At 34.7% G+C, this 20,591-nt stretch overlaps 1 protein-coding gene across 2 annotated transcripts in view; it reads right to left on the minus strand.

Annotated features, from left to right (window-relative positions):
• CPNE8 (copine 8) overlaps nt 1-20,591 on the minus strand; it is a 230,009-nt gene that overhangs the window by 180,513 nt on the left and 28,905 nt on the right. For both annotated transcript variants that reach the window (XM_003988551.6, XM_019834813.2), the window contains exons 2-3: nt 18,034-18,074; nt 15,993-16,039 (exon numbers count right to left, since the gene is read on the minus strand). In XM_003988551.6, coding sequence (XP_003988600.1) covers nt 15,993-16,039; nt 18,034-18,074 — 88 coding nt within the window. The remainder of the gene's footprint in view (nt 1-15,992; nt 16,040-18,033; nt 18,075-20,591) is intronic.

Consider the following 20,591-nt stretch of genomic DNA (forward strand, 5'->3'; position numbering starts at 1 on the left):
TATTCAGTAATTATTATCAGGCATGAAGACATGCTTCCAGCTCTAATGGAGTCACTTAAAACAGACCAGCAGGGGCGCCTGGGTGGCGCATTCGGTTAAGCGTCCGACTTCAGCCAGGTCACGATCTCGCGGTCCGTGAGTTCGAGCCCCGCGTCGGGCTCTGGGCTGATGGCTCAGAGCCTGGAGCCTGTTTCCCATTCTGTGTCTCCCTCTCTCTCTGCCCCTCCCCCGTTCATGCTCTGTCTCTCTCTGTCCCAAAAATAAATAAACGTTGAAAAAAAAAAAAAAAACAGACCAGCATTCAAGTGGAGAACCAGAAATGGTAGACAAATACACAAATGTATTGTTGGATGTTACTGCAGAGATGCAAGGGTATCCTAGTGCTGAAAGGCCCAATGCTAGAGAAAAGAAGTTAATTAACATGATCCCAACTTTTATCTGGAACAAGCAGTGACACAGAAAAGAGCAAGTCCACATAAAAATGGAGAGAGAAGCAAAGCCAGGAAATCTCAGCAACAATGAGCCATACTTTTGAAGACTGCACAACTGAACAGAAGTAGGACCCTAGTGAAGTTAGAAGGGCTATCTGAACCCAGGTTTCTTTAAAATTTCAAGAAAATGAAAGGTGTCAAGGCTCATTTACAATGTTATCATTAAAAGAGAGAGAGAGAGGTTAGAGAGCAGAATAATAAATATCTCTACAGGAAATGAAAGTATGCCAAAAGATATAATCAAAAACCAAACCAAAACTATAATGTAGTATTTCAAACAGAGCTAAAACACATACAGTCCTAAAAGAATTGTGTAAACCAGAATTAGTGGTACTGAGAAAGGAGGTGATATAAATCAAAGAGGAAATAAAGAGAAAATAAATAAAACAGCATTTTAGAAATGGAATAAACTAGTAAGGACCCAAGAGTAATCACAATAGATAAAGCCTTAACAGAAATTGGAAAAAAAATATTTTTGTTTTTAAGAATCAAAAAGAAATGAAAAAAAAAAAAGAAAATGAGAAGAAAGTAGCAAATACTGAACAGAGGCAAAGTGGGCCTATCATAAAATAAGAGAAGCCCACAAAGAAGAAAATCACAGCAAGGAACAGACAAGTATAAAAAACTCTAATTCATTAGCATGTGGCTTAAAGAAAGATAAAATTAGTTTTTCTTTATAATTTTTGACAGAAATGCTTTATGACAAAAGAAAATGAGTAACATTTAATATACTTAAGGAAAGAAAATGTAATAAAAAATTTTATGTTCTGTATATTCAAAGCACACAAATTGTTGACACACAAAAAAAGAATAATAAATATTGTTCCCATGAGCTCTTCCAAAGAATCTATTAGAGAATGAGCTTTAGATAACCAAAATTACTACAGAGATATTGACATACGGAGTGGTGGTGAGCACTACTTATAGAACCAAGACTAAATTAGGGCTAAAAGGGAGAAAATAAGTATGCAATGGCAATATGATCTGCTAATGTTAATAGAATACAACATCACTCCAACTAACAAGTAGAAAAAGAACAAAAATCAAGGCACTAAGAATCAATGGGTGCTAACATCAAAAAAGACCAAAAACAAGACATCATTTGCTTCCTACTGAAAGTTCACACCATCACCTCCAAATTTGCTAAAGGAACTGAACCCATGTCTGACCAACTTTCTGACATAATCTGTTAAATTGTAGAAATACAAAAAAAAGAAAAACAAAAAATAAAAAACAAAACCCATGAACTGCACTGCACCATAAGCATATAGTCAAAAAGATCCTGACTGTGGAACTACAGGTCAAATGGTCTAGTTTCTGTAACAGATAAGTTGTAAGAAAAACAAAGGAATGGAGGGAAAGCTGTACACTAAAAGACACAGAAAATACATACCATTTTTTGAAGTGTGCAAGACCAAACTGTAATGTTGAGAAGTGCACACTTGAATAAAAAAACCATAAACACACTCACCGTTACTCTTTAAAAACAGAGTACTCTGATTGGGAAAGTTCATGGAAAAAAATTCTGAGGTGCTGGCAAAGTTCTATTTCTTGACCTTGTTAATGGTTACATGGGTGTTTGCCTTCTAATAATTCACCAAGGTTTTCATTTTTTGCATTGCTTTTTGTATTTGTTTCCAATAAAGCAACAGAGAAAAGTGAATGCAAAATAAGGACATCCCTCTACAAGAGTAGTCATTGAGACAATTACTGACAACACAACTGCAAAATTGCACCAACATAAATTTTAAAGGGAATTCTTCATATGAAATTAAAATGATGTTTGAGGGGCGCCTGGGTGGCTCAGTCGGTTAAGGGGCCGACTTCGGCTCAGGTCATGATCTCACGGTCTGTGAGTTCGAGCCCCGGGTCGGGCCCTGTGCTGACAGCTCAGAGCCTGGAGCCTGTTTCAGATTCTGTGTCTCCCTCTCTCTGACCCTCCCCCGTTCATGCTCTGTCTCTCTCTGTCTCAAAAATAAATAAATATTTAAAAAAATGATGCTTGAAGGAAACCTTCAAATGCACGAAGAAATGAAGAGCACCTAAGAGTAAATATATGTAGAAAAAAAAGAATATTGATGATATAAAATAATAATAAACTATCTTGTGTGTTTATATTATATATATATAGTATATATACACACACATATATATTTGTGTATATATATACAATATATATACATAATGTATATATATATACACAAATATATATATACATATATATATTTGTATATATATGTATATATACATATATATATTTGTGTATATATACACAAATATATATATGTATATATATATATACATTATGTATATATATTGTATATATATATACACAAATATATATATATACATATATATGTACACACACATTATATATTAAAGTGTTTTAGGACTAAGTATTTTCTGGAAAGTTGTGACAAAACTAATTTATCGGATTCTAAAATATCAACAAATTGTCATAGGTATGTTGAAATCTTTCGGGTAACTCCTAAAAATAGTAAAAGAGAGTAAAACTAACAAGCTAATATAAGGGAAAAAATATGTAATGCTAAAAAAAATTATTTAGTCAAATCCAAAGAAGAAAAGAAATGAGAGATAAAGAATTTAAAACATATGAATAAAATTTTTAAAAGTTAAAAAAATAGCTAAATGGTAGGTTTAAACTGAAACATATTGGCAATCCCATTAACTGTAAATAACCTGAACACTTCAAATAAGATAAATATTATTGATGTAGATTTATTTTTAAGCCCAAGTGTCAGCTGCTTACAAGTAACACACTATAAATACAAAAACACAAGAAAATTGAAAGTAAATCGTGGGGGAAAAAAAGACAAACTATGCAAACATTAAAGAAAAGAGAGCCAGATTAACTATTCAAATATCATGTGAAGTAGAATTTAAGAAATATTTCCAGAGAAAGAGTAAAAGCCCTAGACATCTTGTCTCAGGAAGGAAGGAACTGCTAAAAAAGAATGACAAGGCACATTTTTAAAACATACAGAAGCCAACTTGAAGGTGCTTCCATTTAGCAAATTTATGAAAATTTGAACCCCAAAATAAACGGTATAACATATAAAACTCCATTGAATAAAAGAGGAAGCCATGAGTCCACACTTATAAAATAAATGAATAAATTAAAAGTTTAATGAGGAAGGAGATATTTATATACTCTTAAAAAGTATCTCACCACACACTCGTTAACTACCTTCCCAACATAATTCCCATACTCTCCTCCCAAAATAAGTATTAACTACAAAAAAGGAAAGTAACTTTTGGTAGAGAAGGCTAGCAGACATCACTTTAATCAAGTGATCAAAAATAACCTAACCCAAACTGGGACAAATCAAAATCCTGTGCCACCAGATGGGATACAAGAAGAGCGACGTAGTATCACCTCTGTGATATTTCATCCAAGGTTGCATCATGAAGGAAAATATCACACAAAATCAAAATGAGAGAAATTCTATACAGTAGCTGACATTCCATTTTCAAAAGTGTCAAGGTCATCAAAGTTAAGGAAAGACTAAGTATTCAAGATCAAAAGAGACCTAAAAAAATGACAACTAAGGCAACACATAATTCTGAATGGAATCTGTCTGCTCTAAAACGTATTATTGAGACAACTGGTGAGAACTGAATGGGGTCTTAGGATTTGGTGGTAGAAACATGTCAATGTCAATTCCTTAAGTCTCAGTATTATATTATGGCTACGTAGGAGAACATCCTTTGTGCAATAAAGTATTCAAGTGCTGTAGGTCACCATATTGGCAAGTTATTCTCAAATGGTTTAAAGGAAAAAAATTATTTATATATTTGCAACTTTTCTATAAATATAAGATAGTTTCCAAAAAAACTTTTAAAGATAGTTTCAAAATTTAAAAAAAACAATAGTTTGAATCTGAAAGCTAACAAAAGTACAACATATCAAACTTGCTGGATATAAAGCTTCTTATTAAAAAAATGTAGCCTAAAATGCATACAGTTGAGGGGAGCTTGGGTGGCACGATCGGTGGGGCACTGGTCTTCTACTCAGGTCATAACCTCACAGTTCATGGCTTTGATCCCCACATGGGGCTCTGTGCTGACAGCTCAGAGCCTGGAAACTGCTTCATATTCTGTGTCTCCCTCTCTCCCTGCCCCGCCCCTCTTCTTACTCTGTCTCTCTTTCTCAAAACTAAATAAACATTAATTTTTTTTAAAACTGCATATAGTAGAAAAGAAAAATGACTAAAAATAAATAGTTATCTACTTGAAGAATTTAGAAACAGACCAGCAAATTAAACCCCCAACAATGTGAGGAGAGTAACAAAGATAATTGCAATAATTAATAAACTTAAAATAATATATTAAATAACCAATAAAGACAAATATTGATTCTTTGAGAAGACTAATAAAGTTGATAAACCTCTACTAAGATGCATCAAGGGGAAAATAAGAGGGAAAATACAAATTATCAAAATCAGAAAGTAAAAAGGGCATCATTATAGAATACACAGAAATTAAGCACATCATAAAAGTATATTATAAAAAACTTTACACCAATGAGTTTAAGAATTTGAGCAAAACAAATTCTTGGAAAAACATAGCACACAAAATTGACAGAAGAGGAAATTGATACCTTAGGTAAACATATATGAAAGTAAGGAAATGAATCTGAAATTAAAATACCCCACAAAGAAATATCCAGGCTAAGAATGCTTTAGCAGCAAATTTTTCCAAACATTTAAGTATAAAATTAACCTTTCATATATTCTTTCAGAGAACAGAAAAAGTGGAAATACTTTCAAGTAAATTAATGAGACTTGCCTAAGCATAAATAACAAACTCTAAAGTCTATCATAAGAGGGGCGCCTGGGTGGCTTAGTGGGTAGTGTGTCTGACTTCAGTTCAGGTCATGATCTCGCAGTTTGTGAGTTCAAGCCTGGCATCAAGCTTGCTGCTACAAGCGTGGAGCCCATTTTGGATCCTCTGCCCTCTCTCTCTCTTCCCTTCCTCCCCTCTCAAAACTAAATAAACTTTTGAAGTCTATGACAAGAAAGGAAATTTATAGATCAATATCACAACATAAATTCAAAATTCTAATAAATATTAGCAAAACATAGCAAGCAATATATCTAAAAGGAAACACATCATAATCGGTTGGTTTTATTCCATAAATATATTGAACTGAAAACCAAACATGTAATTCACCACATTGACAAAATAAAGAACAATAACATAATCCTCTCAATAGACGCATACCTGAAAACTTTACCCTTAAGATCAGGAACAAAACAAGGATGCTTCCTATCACCACCTCTATTCAACACTGTACAAAAAGTACTTGTCAGTGCAATAAATATCATGATTAGATAGGAAAAAATAAAATTCTAATGTGTAGATCAGCATAATTTATGCAGAAATTTTTTAAAAATCCACAAACTTCTTAGTAAGTTGAGCAAGGTCACTTCAGAGTTATTATCCAAAAGCTAAATTATATTTTCTATATCACAATAAAAAATAAAAAGGAAAAATGATGAGTTACATTAAAATAAAAATATCAAATCACTAAAGGAAAATCAAACTAAAGATGCGCAAGAGCTCTACATAAAAAATTACCACATATTAAAAGAAACTAATGACAACTTAAATAGAGGGGTATCCATATTCATAGATCGTAAGGCATACTATTTCACATATTTCAATTCTCTGAAATTGATCTACAGTTTCAACACAATCTCAGATCTCATATGTGCATATGTATGTGTGTAAGCTGGCAAATAATTCCAAAATTTCTGTGGTAAAGTAAAAACCTAAGACTATCCTAGAACAGGATTCAGAAAATTACAGCCCCTGAGCCAAATCTGGCCTGCTGACTGCTGAATAAATTAAGATTCTTTGGAGCAAAGTCATGATAAAGCATTCATGTATTGTCCATGGCTGTTCTCATGCTACAATGGCCAGAGAGATCATAGGGCCACCTAGCCTAAAATATTTATGCAGCCCTTATTTACATCTGGTCCTTTACAAGGAAAAAAAAAAAATGCTAATCTTTGGCCTAGAAAATCTTGAAGGGAAAAAAAAAACTCCAAAGCACAAGCAACCAGATTTAGTTATTAAAACAGTTATTAAACAGAGCATACCACAACAGAATCCTAACAAGGCCATCACGTATACAGTCATTTCATTTATGATAATGGTAATATGATTGTGCAGTGGAGAAAGGAAACTTCTTCAATAAATGTTCCTGGGTCAATTAGATACCATATGGAATCAATGTAAATTTTACCTCAAACCATACCCAAAAATTAATCCCAGAGGAATTGTAAATCTAAATATAAAAGTTAAAACAATAAAACTTCTAGAATTATAACACTGGGGAACATCATCATGGTCTTCAAATAAGAAAGTTTCCTCTAACAGAACAAAAGCATAGCTCATAAAGGAATAGACTGCTATGTTGACCTAAATTAAGGACTATTCATCAAAATACACAGTTCAGACAGCAAAAAGTCATGCTGCAAAAGGAAAGAAGACATTCGCAAGACATATTCGCAACAAAAATTCCTATCCCAACGATATAAATAACTCCTAAAAATCAACAAGAAAATGGGAAAAACAACAAACATACACTTCATAACAGATAGCCAAATGGGCATGAAGCCTGACAAAGGGTGCTCAGCCACATTAATTAGCAGGAAGTTAAAATCCAAACAAGATATCTTTGCACATTAACCAGAATGGAACATTAAAAAGACTGGCAATACAAAGCATTAGCAAGAATGCTTTGCAATGAGAATGACACATGGAAAATTCTGGAAAATGATGTGATAGTATGTACTGAAAATGAAAATATGCACACCAATGGAGATATCAAAATCCCTGATTTCAGTTCATATTACTAACTTACAGTAATCAAAACAGTATAGTACAGCCATAAAAACAGACACAAAAATAAATAGATCAGAATAGAGATCAGAAATAAACCTATGCATATCAATTAATTCACAACAAAGGAACCAAGAATAAACAGTAAGTAAAGGACAGTCTCTTCAGTAAATGGTGGGAAAACAGGACAGTCAAATGCAAAAGAATGAAACTGGACCATTATCTTATACCATATGCAAAAACTAATTCAAAATGGGTTAGACTTAAATTTAAGACCTGAAACCATAAACTACTAGAAGAAAACATAGGCAGTAAGCAATTTAACATGGTCTTGGTGATAATTTTTTTCAGTCTTACAACAGAAGCAAAAGCAACAAAAGCATAATAAACAAATGTCTCAAATTTAAAAGCTTCTGCACAGCAAAGGAAACCATCAAGAAAATGAAAAGGCAACTTACTGAATGGGAGAAAATATTTGCAAATCATGTATCTGATAAGGGTTTAGTAACCAAAATACATAAAGAACTCCTATAACTCAATGGTTAAAAAAAAACGATCCAATTAAAAAATAGGCAGAGGATCTGAATAGACATTTTTCCAAAGAAGGCATACAGATGGCCAATAGGTACATGAAAGGTGCCCTACATCACTAAGTATCAGGGAAATGCAAACCAAAACTATAGTGAAATAGCACCTCACACCTGTTAGAATGGCTCTTATCAAAAAGATAAGAAATTACTAGTGTTGGGGCAGATGTGGAAAAAAGAGAAACCTTTTACACTATTGGTGGGAATGTAAACTGGTGGAGCCACTGTGGAAGACAGTATGGAAGTTCCTCGAAAAATTAAAAATAAAACTATCATATGATTTAGCAATTCCATTTCTGGGTATCTATCCAAAGAAAACAAAAACACTAACTCAAAAAATTACATGCATCCCCATGTTCATTGCAGTATTATTTACAATAGCCAAGGGATGGAAACAACCTAAGGGTCCATCAGTGAATGAATGGATAAAGAAAGGGTTATACTATATTCTACTATATTTAGTAAAATATTATTCAGCCATAAAAAAAAGAAGGAAATCTGCCATTTGTGACAACATGAATGGACCATGAGGACATTATACTAAGTAAATAAGTCAGACAAAGACATATATTACATGATCCCACTTATTTGTAGAATATTAACAAAATAAATAACAAATAAATTTAAAAAGCTCACAGGTACAAAGAACACATTGGTGGTTTCTGCCAGAGGCAAGAGTGGGAAGCGAAAAATATGAGTCAAGGAGGTCAAACAAATTATTCTATAATGTCAGAATTCAGGATAGTGGTTTAATCTGGAAGGAGAGAAGGGCACAATCAGAATTGCTGGATTGCTGGAGGGTTCTATTTCTTGCTCTAGGTGGTGGTTACATGGATGTGTTCACTATAACAAATTATTATGCCGTATTATTTTCCCTTTGGTTTGAGTATGTTTTATTTCAATAAAAAGGTATATTAAAGGGGCGCCAGGGTGGTTCAGTCGGTTAAGCGTCCAACTTCAGCTTGGGTCATGATCTTGCGGTTCAAAGGTTCAAGCCCCACATTGGTTTCTCTGCAGTCAGTATGGAGCCTATTTGGGATCCTCTGTCCCCCCGGGGCTCTCTGCTCCTCCCCTGCTCATGCTCTATTTCTCTCTCTCTCTCTCTCTCTCTCTCTCTCTCTCTCTCTCTCTCTCTCTCTCTCTCTCTAAAATAAATAAACATTAAAAAAATTTAGTTAAAAAAAGCATATTTAAAAAAAGAATAGAAATTCAGCCATTAATAAAAAGGAAATTAATTCTGCCATTTGCAAGACAACATAGATGAAATCTGAGGATATTATGCTAAGTGAAATAAGTCAGTCAGAGAAAGACAAATACTACATGATATCACTTATATGTGGACTCTAAAAGAAGCAAAGCTCATAGAAACAGAACAGACTAGTGGTTGCCAGGGGTGGTGGGAATAGGCAAAAGTGGTCAAAGAGTACAAACTTCCAGTTATAAGATGAGTAAGTTCTGAAAATGTAATGTATACATAGTGACGATAGTTAACAAAACTATTTTGTAAATTTGAAAGCTGCTAAGAGTCAATTTTTAAAGTTCTCACCATAACACACACACACACAAATATATATAATGGGATGTGATATATGTATGTGTTAACTTGCCTTATTTTGATAATCATTTTACAATATAAGCAAATATCAAATTATTACATTGTACACTCTAAACCTATATAATGTTATATGTCCATTATATCTTAACAAAGCTGGAAAAATAAAAAATAAATGGCAGGAAAAAATAACTCAAGACAAAAATTATTCTACTAGTTCTTCAACTAATAATCAATCAGCAAAGTTCTATCAAAGTATGATTCTTATTCAATGGGTCATAGAATATTCATAGAGTTAATCGACTTTCCCTGAGCCTTATAAAGAATGGACCACTTATATTAAGCCACAGCTTTTAGTTATCTGTAACCAGGAATATTTGTCAATCTACTTTATGTCCTTTTCTAAACAGAAAAATTTCAAGGCCCAAAGGTCTCTTTCCAACACTGGTGTGGCTGACCTTGGGAATTCAAATGAGCGTATAGGGTATCTTCCTGAGGGGCACACAAAATAGTTTTGCTAAAATAATAATGCCATAAGATTGACTATATACACCATCGAAGATACTGGTACTACAAAATTCTTTCAACTGTATGCCATGCAAGTGTTCTTGTAAGAGAACCTCACATGTCTTCCACTACAATCCCCTCAAGCAATCACAGTGAAGTCATGATATATATCACAAGAATCCTTCAAATGCCAATGAGAAGAATACAATCTCTGCAGATTGAATGCTCAACAGTATATTGTCCTTAAGATCTTTTTAAAAAAAGAGAAAAGAAGACTAAACAAAACAGAATGTTCAGTTGCTCTGCAGCGTGAATCCAAGAGCAAAGGTGGTGTCAGTAGCCATACAGGACCCTCAGGGGCTTAGCCATAGTGCATGCCTAAAGATTGTAGGGAGCTGCCAGTCCTATATCAATAACCTTAGATGGTTCAGTCTAATATTTTTTATAGAACAAAAAGGAGAGGATGAAACTTGTATCCCCTAAGCTTCAAGAGGTAAATATGTTTTCAATGGATGCTGTAATTCACATTCCAAAGTATATAGTTAAAGTTATGATCAGGAGCTGAAGAACAAGCACTCATGACTAGTTAGTGTACCACATAAATGTTCTCACATGAAAAATGTGACCTTTACATCCAATGATCTACAGGGGTTGTTCCAACTCATAAGTTCTGAAACCAGGAGAGTTGAGTGTGTGCCTACGTTTGAGTGTATCCTCAAAATTATCCTTTTAACAAATATTAACAGAGCACCTTGTAAGAACAAAGCCCTATCCTAAATGCTATTGTGCAAGAGGTTGACCTTTAAGGAGCACTGAGTTAAGAAGTGAAGCTGAGATTCCAAAGATAGTATGTTCACACACACACACACACAAAAAAACACTGATATTTGTTGAATGATATAAAGAAGAAGGTGACAAGGACCGTAAGAAACATATAGGAATTACAGAATTTCAAAGGGGCAAGGTAGAAATTCTAGTTGTGAAGTTTAGAGAAGTCAAATAGGTAAAGTATCATTTAAGCTGGGCTATGAGCAATATTCTCATCCTTTCTGAATATGTTTGTGTGTTCATATATTATACATATATTATTCAGTGTGGAGACAAATACATGTTAAAATAGCTCAAAGTCAGAGGAATGGTTCAGAAGCAGAGACAATGTCAAATTACAGTAATCAACCTGTGGCAGTAGATTTGCCTCCAAACTGTGATCGCTGCGGATTATAAAAACTTCAGCTTGCTTTCTTTTATCACATACAAACTTAGAGAATCTGAAACTAACTCTATAATTTTAAATATTTAAAAGTAATTCACAGGGGAACTTGAATGGCTCACTCAGTTAAGCATAGGACTCTGGATTCCCATTCAGGTCATGATTTCATGGTTCTTGAGATTGAGCCCCTTGTCGGGTTTGGCACAACAGCATGGAACCTGCTTGAAATTCTCTCTCTCTCTCTCTCTCTCTCTCTCTCTCTCTCTCTCTCTCTCTCTCCCCCTGCCCCAAAGTAAATAAATATATAAAGTCTAAAAAAAAAAAAAAGAATGTTACAAAAAAAGGTAATTCACAAAATAGATTACCTATGGATAACTAAAATTTAACTCAAGTTAATTGCAACATTTTCAGAACCTCTCAAAGTTAAGTGTGCATCCTCAGGGATAATACTTTGCAGTTTCCACTTGCCACCAAGAGGTTTTCATATTTTCATAATTCATGGCACTTAAGTATCATTTCTAGCTCCAAAACCGTTATGCACTGAAATATAATTTTAGTTTTAAAAGATCAATTACTTCAAGAGCTTTTGATAATTCAGAGTCATTAGAATTTATATACGATATGCAGGTAATTCTAATAGTGTCAGATATAATTTTTAAATTGCAGATTTCAACTACAGATCAATTTTAAATATTTTTTTCCATCTCTTTATTTGGAGCATTTATTTCAACATATTTTAAGCTCCTTTTTTTATTAATCCTTGCTATCTAAAGATAATTCATCCCAGAACATAAAATCATATAGCTAATTACTATGTATTTTTCCAGAATATAACTAAATTCAAATACAAACACAACTGCTATATTACGACACAGTTGTGATACCTAAATCAGTATATTTATTGATAGTATAGATACACTAAAGTTGCTGGTAAAATTCTACCATATTTTACATGCTCCTTGAGGCAGAAATACCCTCTATTTAAAAATCTAACCCACCATTGCAACCACATAACAGGCACTGAAAAATACATCAAATTGATAAATGGGTGGATGGATTTAAAGTTATTAATAAAGTATCTATAATATTGTTTTGCTTATCTGATTCCAAATATCTTGAGTGTAGTTACCACAGTGATTTTTGCTGTCATCTTGTAAAATAATGTTCAATACTTGAAAGATGATTGGAAGAACTGATAAAATGACTAGAAAACTCTTTTGAACCCTACAGTCTCATAAAAAAGCAGACTAGGAAATTAGAACTGACACCAATTTCATTCCTGGTGAATTAGTCCAGCCCGTTTGAATACTTCCAGAAATAGGACATCCACTCTAGTGCCAGCATACAATTCTAGGAACTGTGGCTACAGTTCCACTATATCCACATACATTCCACCGAGGGATACTCTAAGTGTTACAAACGTCTTCCTCACATTCGATTAAATAATGTCTGTCTCTCCATCTTTGAGCCAAATTTTTTTTGTTTCCTCCTTGTTGTTTCAACATCAAGTAAGTGTACTCCCGTTTTCTAAATGAAAATACATTAAAATTTTAAAGACATTTATTATGAATAGTCAGAGTCTTTGCATTTTTTAGATTAAACATTCCTTTATTCCTATGGCGTAGCCTCTATCCCTTTCTTCAAGATGGTAACCCTCCTTAAATACATAGTTGGCATTTTGGGGGTCTCAAATGGAGGACTGAGAAGTAACACTCCAGATTTGCTCCCACCAGGGCAAAATACAATAGAATCTGATTGAATCACATGAAATTGCCAACACTCGACCGTTTTTGACATGCGAAAATGACAATCTCATGTAGTTCAACATAACAACATTATCTTCTTTGATGCAAGCGCTGCACATCCATCACCGCATCCTCAGATTGCATTAGCCTTTTAGCAGCTGCGTAACACCACTGCTTCATATTAGGTTTGAGGCCAAGTAAATCCCATAGGTCATTTTCCCATCAACAGCTGGGCTTGTTAAATGAATTCTACAGAATTTTACAATGCAGGAATTTACTGACCTGCCCCTTACTAGTTTTGTTACCCTTACAAAAGTTTTTTTTGATCTCTTACAGTCCCCATGTATCCTTAATCATATAACGTTTACTATGTGCCAGACACTGTTATCAGTGGTTCACATTTGATCCTCTGAACCACCATATGCTAGAATCTCTACCATTTCCCACATCACAGATTAAGAAACAAGAGAGGTCAAGTGCACTTCCTTAGCCACTATATCACACTGGCTCTCAAAATAAGGAAACTGTCTTTCTCACATGGTTTTGTGGAGATTTAATAATATACATAATGTATTTAATTCCTTCACACCTTTCCTTTAACCAGCAAGTTCAATTAGCTGTTAAATACAATGGATTTTAGCTCCTAAATGCTTGTCTCCTGCATCTGGCACTTCCTTTCTACTATTCCAGACTATTCTCCAGTTTTTAACACTTAATTCTTCTTAAATGCTGTCTATTGAAACTGCCTCTTAACTGCTTTCTCTTCATCTTCCTCCATCTGCTCCTATCCACACTAGATAATTCTGGGTCCTACTTCTCATCACTTTTGCAATTTCTACTTTTTCTTATGCCCCCTTTGAGTATTGTTCCCTCTTACTAACTCTTTTTACTCCTTCAAGGAGAAAAAATAAACAAGAAGAATAGTGTTTTCTGTTTTATTTTATTATTATGGTTATTTTCCCTAAATAGTAGACCTTTTTCCTAATTTGTCTTTCACTCAGAGTCAAGCTTAAGTAAGAATAAAACCCAATAATCAATTTCTAGAATTTCCTTCCATCAATAAAACCAGAATGTGAATGTTGGGATCAGATAAGGATTCTGCAAAGCAAGGTGATCTAAGAGCAAGGGCTCTGGAGCCAGATGACCTGGGTTGAAATCCCTACTCCAGTATTTATAAGTGGGTAGATTTCATAATATCAATTAAGCTTTCTGTGCTTTAGTTTCCTCATGTGTAAAATAAGAATTAGAATAGTCTCTACCTCTTAAGGTTATTGTACAAGCTAAATTAGTCAATATATCTAAACAACTTAGAATATTAGTCATTATTATTATGAAAGATCTTATAAAGTAAGAAAGAAATTCATATCTCATTGTGTAGGCAATAGAAAAGCCTCTTCACTAGGGATCTGTATTGGCCCAGATGCCTGGTCCCATACCTTTTGAATGTTTATCTCAGTTCCTTTATTGGCCCCTCCAGTAATGTTATTTTCTGAACACTCCTAGTAAGTGCTTACCCCCAGCTAGCCTGACTCTTATGGTCAGTCAGCAGTTCCGCTGGATGGCCCCAGGCCTTTGAGAAAGGGAACTCTAGAGTGAATGACAAGAGACAGCATATCTCTTAGGAAAATAATCACAGGAAAAATTAGAGGAATGAGAGAGAAGCATGCACTCATGAGAATGTTATAACAGAGAAGACTAAGATAACATAGGTCTGAATGAATAAAGGACGTGGTTCATTTGAGATTTTTTTTTTCATTAAAGAGAATTCACACCACTGGATAACTGATAAACAGGAAAGGTGTGGGAGGAAAAGTCAAGAGTGACCGCAAAAATTGCAGTTTGATATTTTGGCTGGTGATGCCATTAGCTATATGTGGAGCAAAGAGGCAGTGGCCGTAAGGTAAAGCTGATGAATTTACATTTGTATAAATAGACTTTGTGAAAAATATCACATGGAAATGTCCAGCAACAATTAAATATGAGAAACTGGTGCTCACTATCCCACTGACCCATTATCAGTAGGGGCAATTTTTGAATTGGTTTATTCTGCCAGTTTTGAGAATAAATTACAATGACCTATTCTTATCCTCTATCTCACAGTTGAGACACGCTGGTAAAAGGACTGGCCGCAAAGCAACCTATGGCAACAAATAGCACAGATCTCACTAGGGAAATCTCACCAGGGAAATCTCACCAGAAACAGTAACCTCATTAAAACAATGCGCTAACTTCCTGGGATAACCAGCAACTACAAGCAGATAGAAATGCCTTTTATTTTAATATGCACCCCCCTCTTCAAGTGATCATCCTTCCATTTGAAAGGAGAGATACTCTAGAATATAAATTAACTAAAATAATTCTGCCTCCTTGTTTTTATTTCATTAAACAAAGTAGGTCTGCATTAGGAAACTGAGTTTCTACCTCATTTTCAAACAATAAGTTACTAACTGGCAAAAAGAAGGTGATAGTTAATATCAAGCTCCACACTTAAAATCCTTTAAAGTAATATTTTATAAAATCAGCAGTTGACTTCTAAAAGTGAGACTTAAATCCAGACTTCAATTGTGTAAGGATTGCAACTATTAAATTTACTTTAGACAGAGACAAGTTTCAAGGCTAGACTATTCTATAAGAAGGCCATAAATCAGGCAAACATCGAGGATTATTAAAAACAAAATACGGGGTGCCTTGATGGCTCAGTTGGTTGAGTCTCCAACTCTCGGTTTCAGCTCAGGTCATGATCCCATGGGATCAAGCCTCGCATAGGGCTCCATGCTAAGCATGGAGCCTGCCTAACATTCTCTCAATACCTCACCCCCCGCCCCTCTCCCCCACTCATGCTCTCTCTCTTGCTCTCCAAAATAAAACACACACACACACACAAAGATGACTTTCAAAATTAAAAAAATCCAATCTTTGGGTTGAAGAACACTTAAAATAACTAAAATCAAGACAGTATCACCTTGACCAAATTTTAACTTATAGCATATTTTCCAGTACAATGATTTTTAAAAAATTTTTAATTCTTACCTCTCTCCATTCTTTATTTCCAACTCCTTGTACATATAAGACACAAACTATAAAAGATGAAAAAATAAATGTATAAATGTCTTTTTATAAATACAACATATGAATGTATACAATTTTTTTTCCAGCTGTCCAAAAGCTACATCAAAATAATTTCTGGGGGTCCCTGGGTGGCTCAGTCAGTTAAGTGTCTGACTCTTGATTTCGTCTCAGGTCATGACCTCACAGTCGTGAGATGGAGACATGAGTCAGGCTCATCTCTGAGCACGGAGCCTGCTTTAGATTCTCTACCTCTCAGGGCACCTGGGTGGTTCAATTGGCTGGTTGAGCGACTAACTTCAGCTCAGGTCATGATCTCGCGGTTCATGGGTTCAAGCCCCATGTTGGGCTCTGTACCGACAGCTCAAAGCCTGGAGCCTGCTTCAGATTCTATGTCTCCCTCTGTCTCTGCCCCACCCCCATTCACGTTCTGTCTGTCTCTGTCTCAAAAATAAACATTAAAAAAAATTTAGACAAAAAAGATTCTCTCTCTCCTTCTGCTCCCCGCCCCTGCTCATTTGCTTGCTTGCTCTCAAAAAAAACAAAAACAAAAACAAAAAAATTCCTAATTCCTAGCCTTCTTCTTATAAGAAACTTGCTAGTAAAACATCAAATGATAAAAACTACCTAAAAAAATAAAATAAAATAAGTGAAATGAAATGAAATGAAAACTATATCAGATCTTTAGAACCCAACATGCATAGATCTAGGCACAAAAACATGTAATAATTATTCACTAATGTTTTCATCTACATTATTCTACACATATACATAAATTTTTAAACTACAGTTTAACAGTTTGAAATATTTCGTTATGTTACTAGACATAAGGCAAGCTCTTCCTACAATACCTATAATGCTCAATGTCATCACAAGAAGGACAATCTAGAACATATCACAGTCTACATATGACATTTACAACTCCCACCCTCAATATTTGTAAACTGGTAAGAAAGCCTGTCAACCATGAAAGGAAGTCACAAAAAGAGAAATGAAGTGTTTGGGGTAAAGATTAAGGGATAAAAAAATTCCCAGTCATTTGTCAAGTGAGCCCCGGGAATTTTTAATACCCACAAATTATAATGCTTTTTCCCCAATGAGTACCTCAAAAATTCTAACATCTTACAAAACCTTCCACCTGTAATTAATCCACATTGGGCCACATATTTGTAGAGATGAAGAGGTGCAGGATATTAATTTGTAACTACTACAAGATTTGGAAACACTTGTTGATGTGCACATTACTGCAGCTGTTTTCAAATTTAAACTATCTTTTTCATTTGACAAGTTATCTCCAGTTTTTCAATATATGTAATTAGGAATCAAAAAATTCAGCACATCCATGGTTAAACCTGCCTTTGCATACTCCTTTTATTTACAAAAAAAAAAAAAAAAGGAGGAGGAGGAGGAAAAGTCTTACTCTGGGGCTAAATCACTTAAAATTATGGTCCATTATGGTCGCCTTTCAAATATAATTCCTACCATATGGCAATACCATGAGGTTTCAATTTCAAAGTCAACTGTCTCCCATTGTATCTCTGTCTTATTCTCAAAGTGCTAAGCACCTCCCTCTCTTTAGCCAGACTACTGCCCAGGTACATGAGATGCAGGGCTTGAGACTATCCCACTTCGTGCTGTCTGTGCTTTAAAACAAATACTTAAACAAGAACTGTATTTAAGATAAAAAGGGGAGGGGACGCCCCCGTGGTCCAGTCAGTTAAGTATATGACTCTTGATTTGGGCTCTGGTCAAGATCTCACTGCTCCCTAGGATAGAGCCTCCCATTTGGCTCCACCCTAACAGGGTGGAGCCTGCTTGGGATTTCCTCTCTCCCTCTCTCTTTCCCTCCACTGCTAGTGCTTGCACTCTCTCCTCTCTCAAAATTAATAAATAAACTTAAAAAAATTAAAAAATAAACAAGAACTATAAGTTTCATACAAATTTTGCAAAATCAAGTAAGAAAAATAAGTAGACTGTTTCAAAAAAGCAAATAAAAGATACTTACTTGGATCAGATTTGGAGAATGTGTCTCTGTCAAGGAGATTTCTGTTGGATAAAAGAAAATGTTAAATGAATATAAGGCCAAAACATTTACATAAATACATAAATGTATATAAATATGTAACCTTTATATAGATTATATATGTAATACATATAGAGTATATATTGTAATATATAGGTCTTTGATATATGTTATATACACATTATATATGTATATTATGTATACACATATGACTAACTAAAAATTCACCAAAGATCTGGTTATACTTATTCAAAATGAACATCACTGAAGTTCAGGAAGCCAGGGTGAGGGAGGCCTATTTGTTCAGTCTTGTACTACAGCTGGTTGATATCAAAAACGCTCCACATTCTTATATTAAAATCTCTTTGAGAAACTTAACTATTGGAGCACCTGGGTGGCTCAGTCGGTGGAGCATCCAAGTTCGGCTCAGGCCATGATCTCACGGTTCATGAGTTCGAGCCCCACATCGGGCTGTCTGCTGTCAGTGCAGAGCCTGTTTCGGATCCTCTGTCCCCCTCTCTTTCTCTGCCCCTCCCCTGCTCATGCTCTCTCTCTCAAAAATAAATAAAACAATAAAAAAAAGAAAGAAAGAAATTTAACTATTTCAAGTTTCCTTTTATCCCTTCATTAATCAGTATACAGATGGTCAGAAATGTTTCCTGAATTGAACTGTGAGCTGTTACTGATGAAAAACTGTTTTGGATTCAGAGCACATGATCACATTAGTTCACACAATTAGAAGGTGACAGGGAAGCACCATCTATTGACATTTCTGTGACATCAATTCTGAGGAATTTTACATTGCTATTGTGGTTTGGGAATTCAAGATGAACATACAGATCTTGCCTGAAGATTTTTTTCAGTAGAAGAAAACGTTTAAAAGGTAGAAGAGGCCATCATTAGCATCTACTGGTTCTTATTTACAGATATTTCTGTATCTAAACCAGAATAAAAATGGAAAATCAGTAACTGTGAAGGTCTCGGTTCCTCTGGTACTGGGGTATCCTGTTACCTTCAAGGACAGTAATGCTGTCATTTATGCTCCTAACAATATGCTCATAACAATAACCCTGAGTAATCAAAAAAAGTTAACTCGGTGTGCCCTGATTAATAAGACAATTAGAAAAATTTCCATCTAGGGACACCTGGGTGATTCTGTCAATTAAGCATCTGACTACCGCTCAGATCGTGAACTCACAGTTGGTGAGTTCAAGCCCTGCATTGGGTTCTTTGTTGTCAGAGCAGAGCCCACTTCAACGTCTCCGTCCCCCTCTCTCCCTGTCCCTCTCCCACTTGTGCTCTCTCTCTCTCTCTCAAAAATAAACTTTGATAAAAAAGAAAAGTTTCCATCAAAAACAGATTTTTTCCTAAAACGTAGTAATTTGAAGCTATATCCTTGCATGAAAAATGCGGCTATCTAGAATGATGATTTAAAGGTTCCAAAGTTAAATTTCATATTCATCTTTTATTAATGGGCAATAATTTGTAATCATTAATTACATTTTTATTCTTAATACTTATACTAAAAATCTCATATTTACAAACTGTCTTATTCCTCCACTCAGGACTGCTACTCATGTGCATATATCTGTGCTGCCCATGGTATTTGAAAGGCCTATTTTAATATCAATGTTATCCTTTGATATTATCCAATGATATCCTTTCTTATTTCAGGTTCTCAAAAGTTACTGCATCCATAGAATCACTGTACAAAGAGAAAATTAAAACAGTCAACAGAACAATGCAGCACAGACCAAAATAAATGACATTATGTCTTGAAATGTTCCTAAAAGGAAGAGAAAACATCAGATATATTTATATTTGGATAAGTCAACTTCAAAGAACCACTAGTCAAAAATCAAATTAAAATAATCCTCTGCATCCTAAGCAGACATAGTGACTCCAGCAATGGTTAGCAAACAGTAAATTAAAGCATTTCCATTTGAAAAATTACTGTGATACATATTTACAAAGGTGCTTCTCCACTTAAGTGGAAGTTCTTCAGCCCTTCCCATATCTCTAGCTTTTCACTCATTAGTGTCCTTAAAAATGTAATTTAGCTCTTCCTTTCAGAGTTCATAAAAATGTAGGAGAGAAGATAGTGCAAAATATTGCAATGTGATTGGGACTCAAAAACTACATTATACACATATTTAAAAGAAAATCGGGGCGCCTGGGTGGCGCAGTCGGTTAAGCGTCCGACTTCAGCCAGGTCACGATCTCGCGGTCCGGGAGTTCGAGCCCCGCGTCAGGCTCTGGGCTGATGGCTCGGAGCCTGGAGCCTGTTTCCGATTCTGTGTCTCCCTCTCTCTCTGCCCCTCCCCTGTTCATGCTCTGTCTCTCTCTGTCCCAAAAATAAAAAATAAACGTTGAAAAAAAATTTTTTTAAATAAAAGAAAATAATGTGATTTCCATGCTTTAAAAAAAACCCTTACAGTTTCTTTAAAAAAAAACTACAGTTTTTAGCCCCAAATATACAATAATGGATTTCTATCAATAATAAAGACAAATATTTTAAAACATAGATTCTAGAGGTCACA

The sequence above is a fragment of the Felis catus genome, chromosome B4 (assembly GCF_018350175.1).
Source record: "Felis catus isolate Fca126 chromosome B4, F.catus_Fca126_mat1.0, whole genome shotgun sequence".
Taxonomy (NCBI): domain Eukaryota; kingdom Metazoa; phylum Chordata; class Mammalia; order Carnivora; family Felidae; genus Felis; species Felis catus.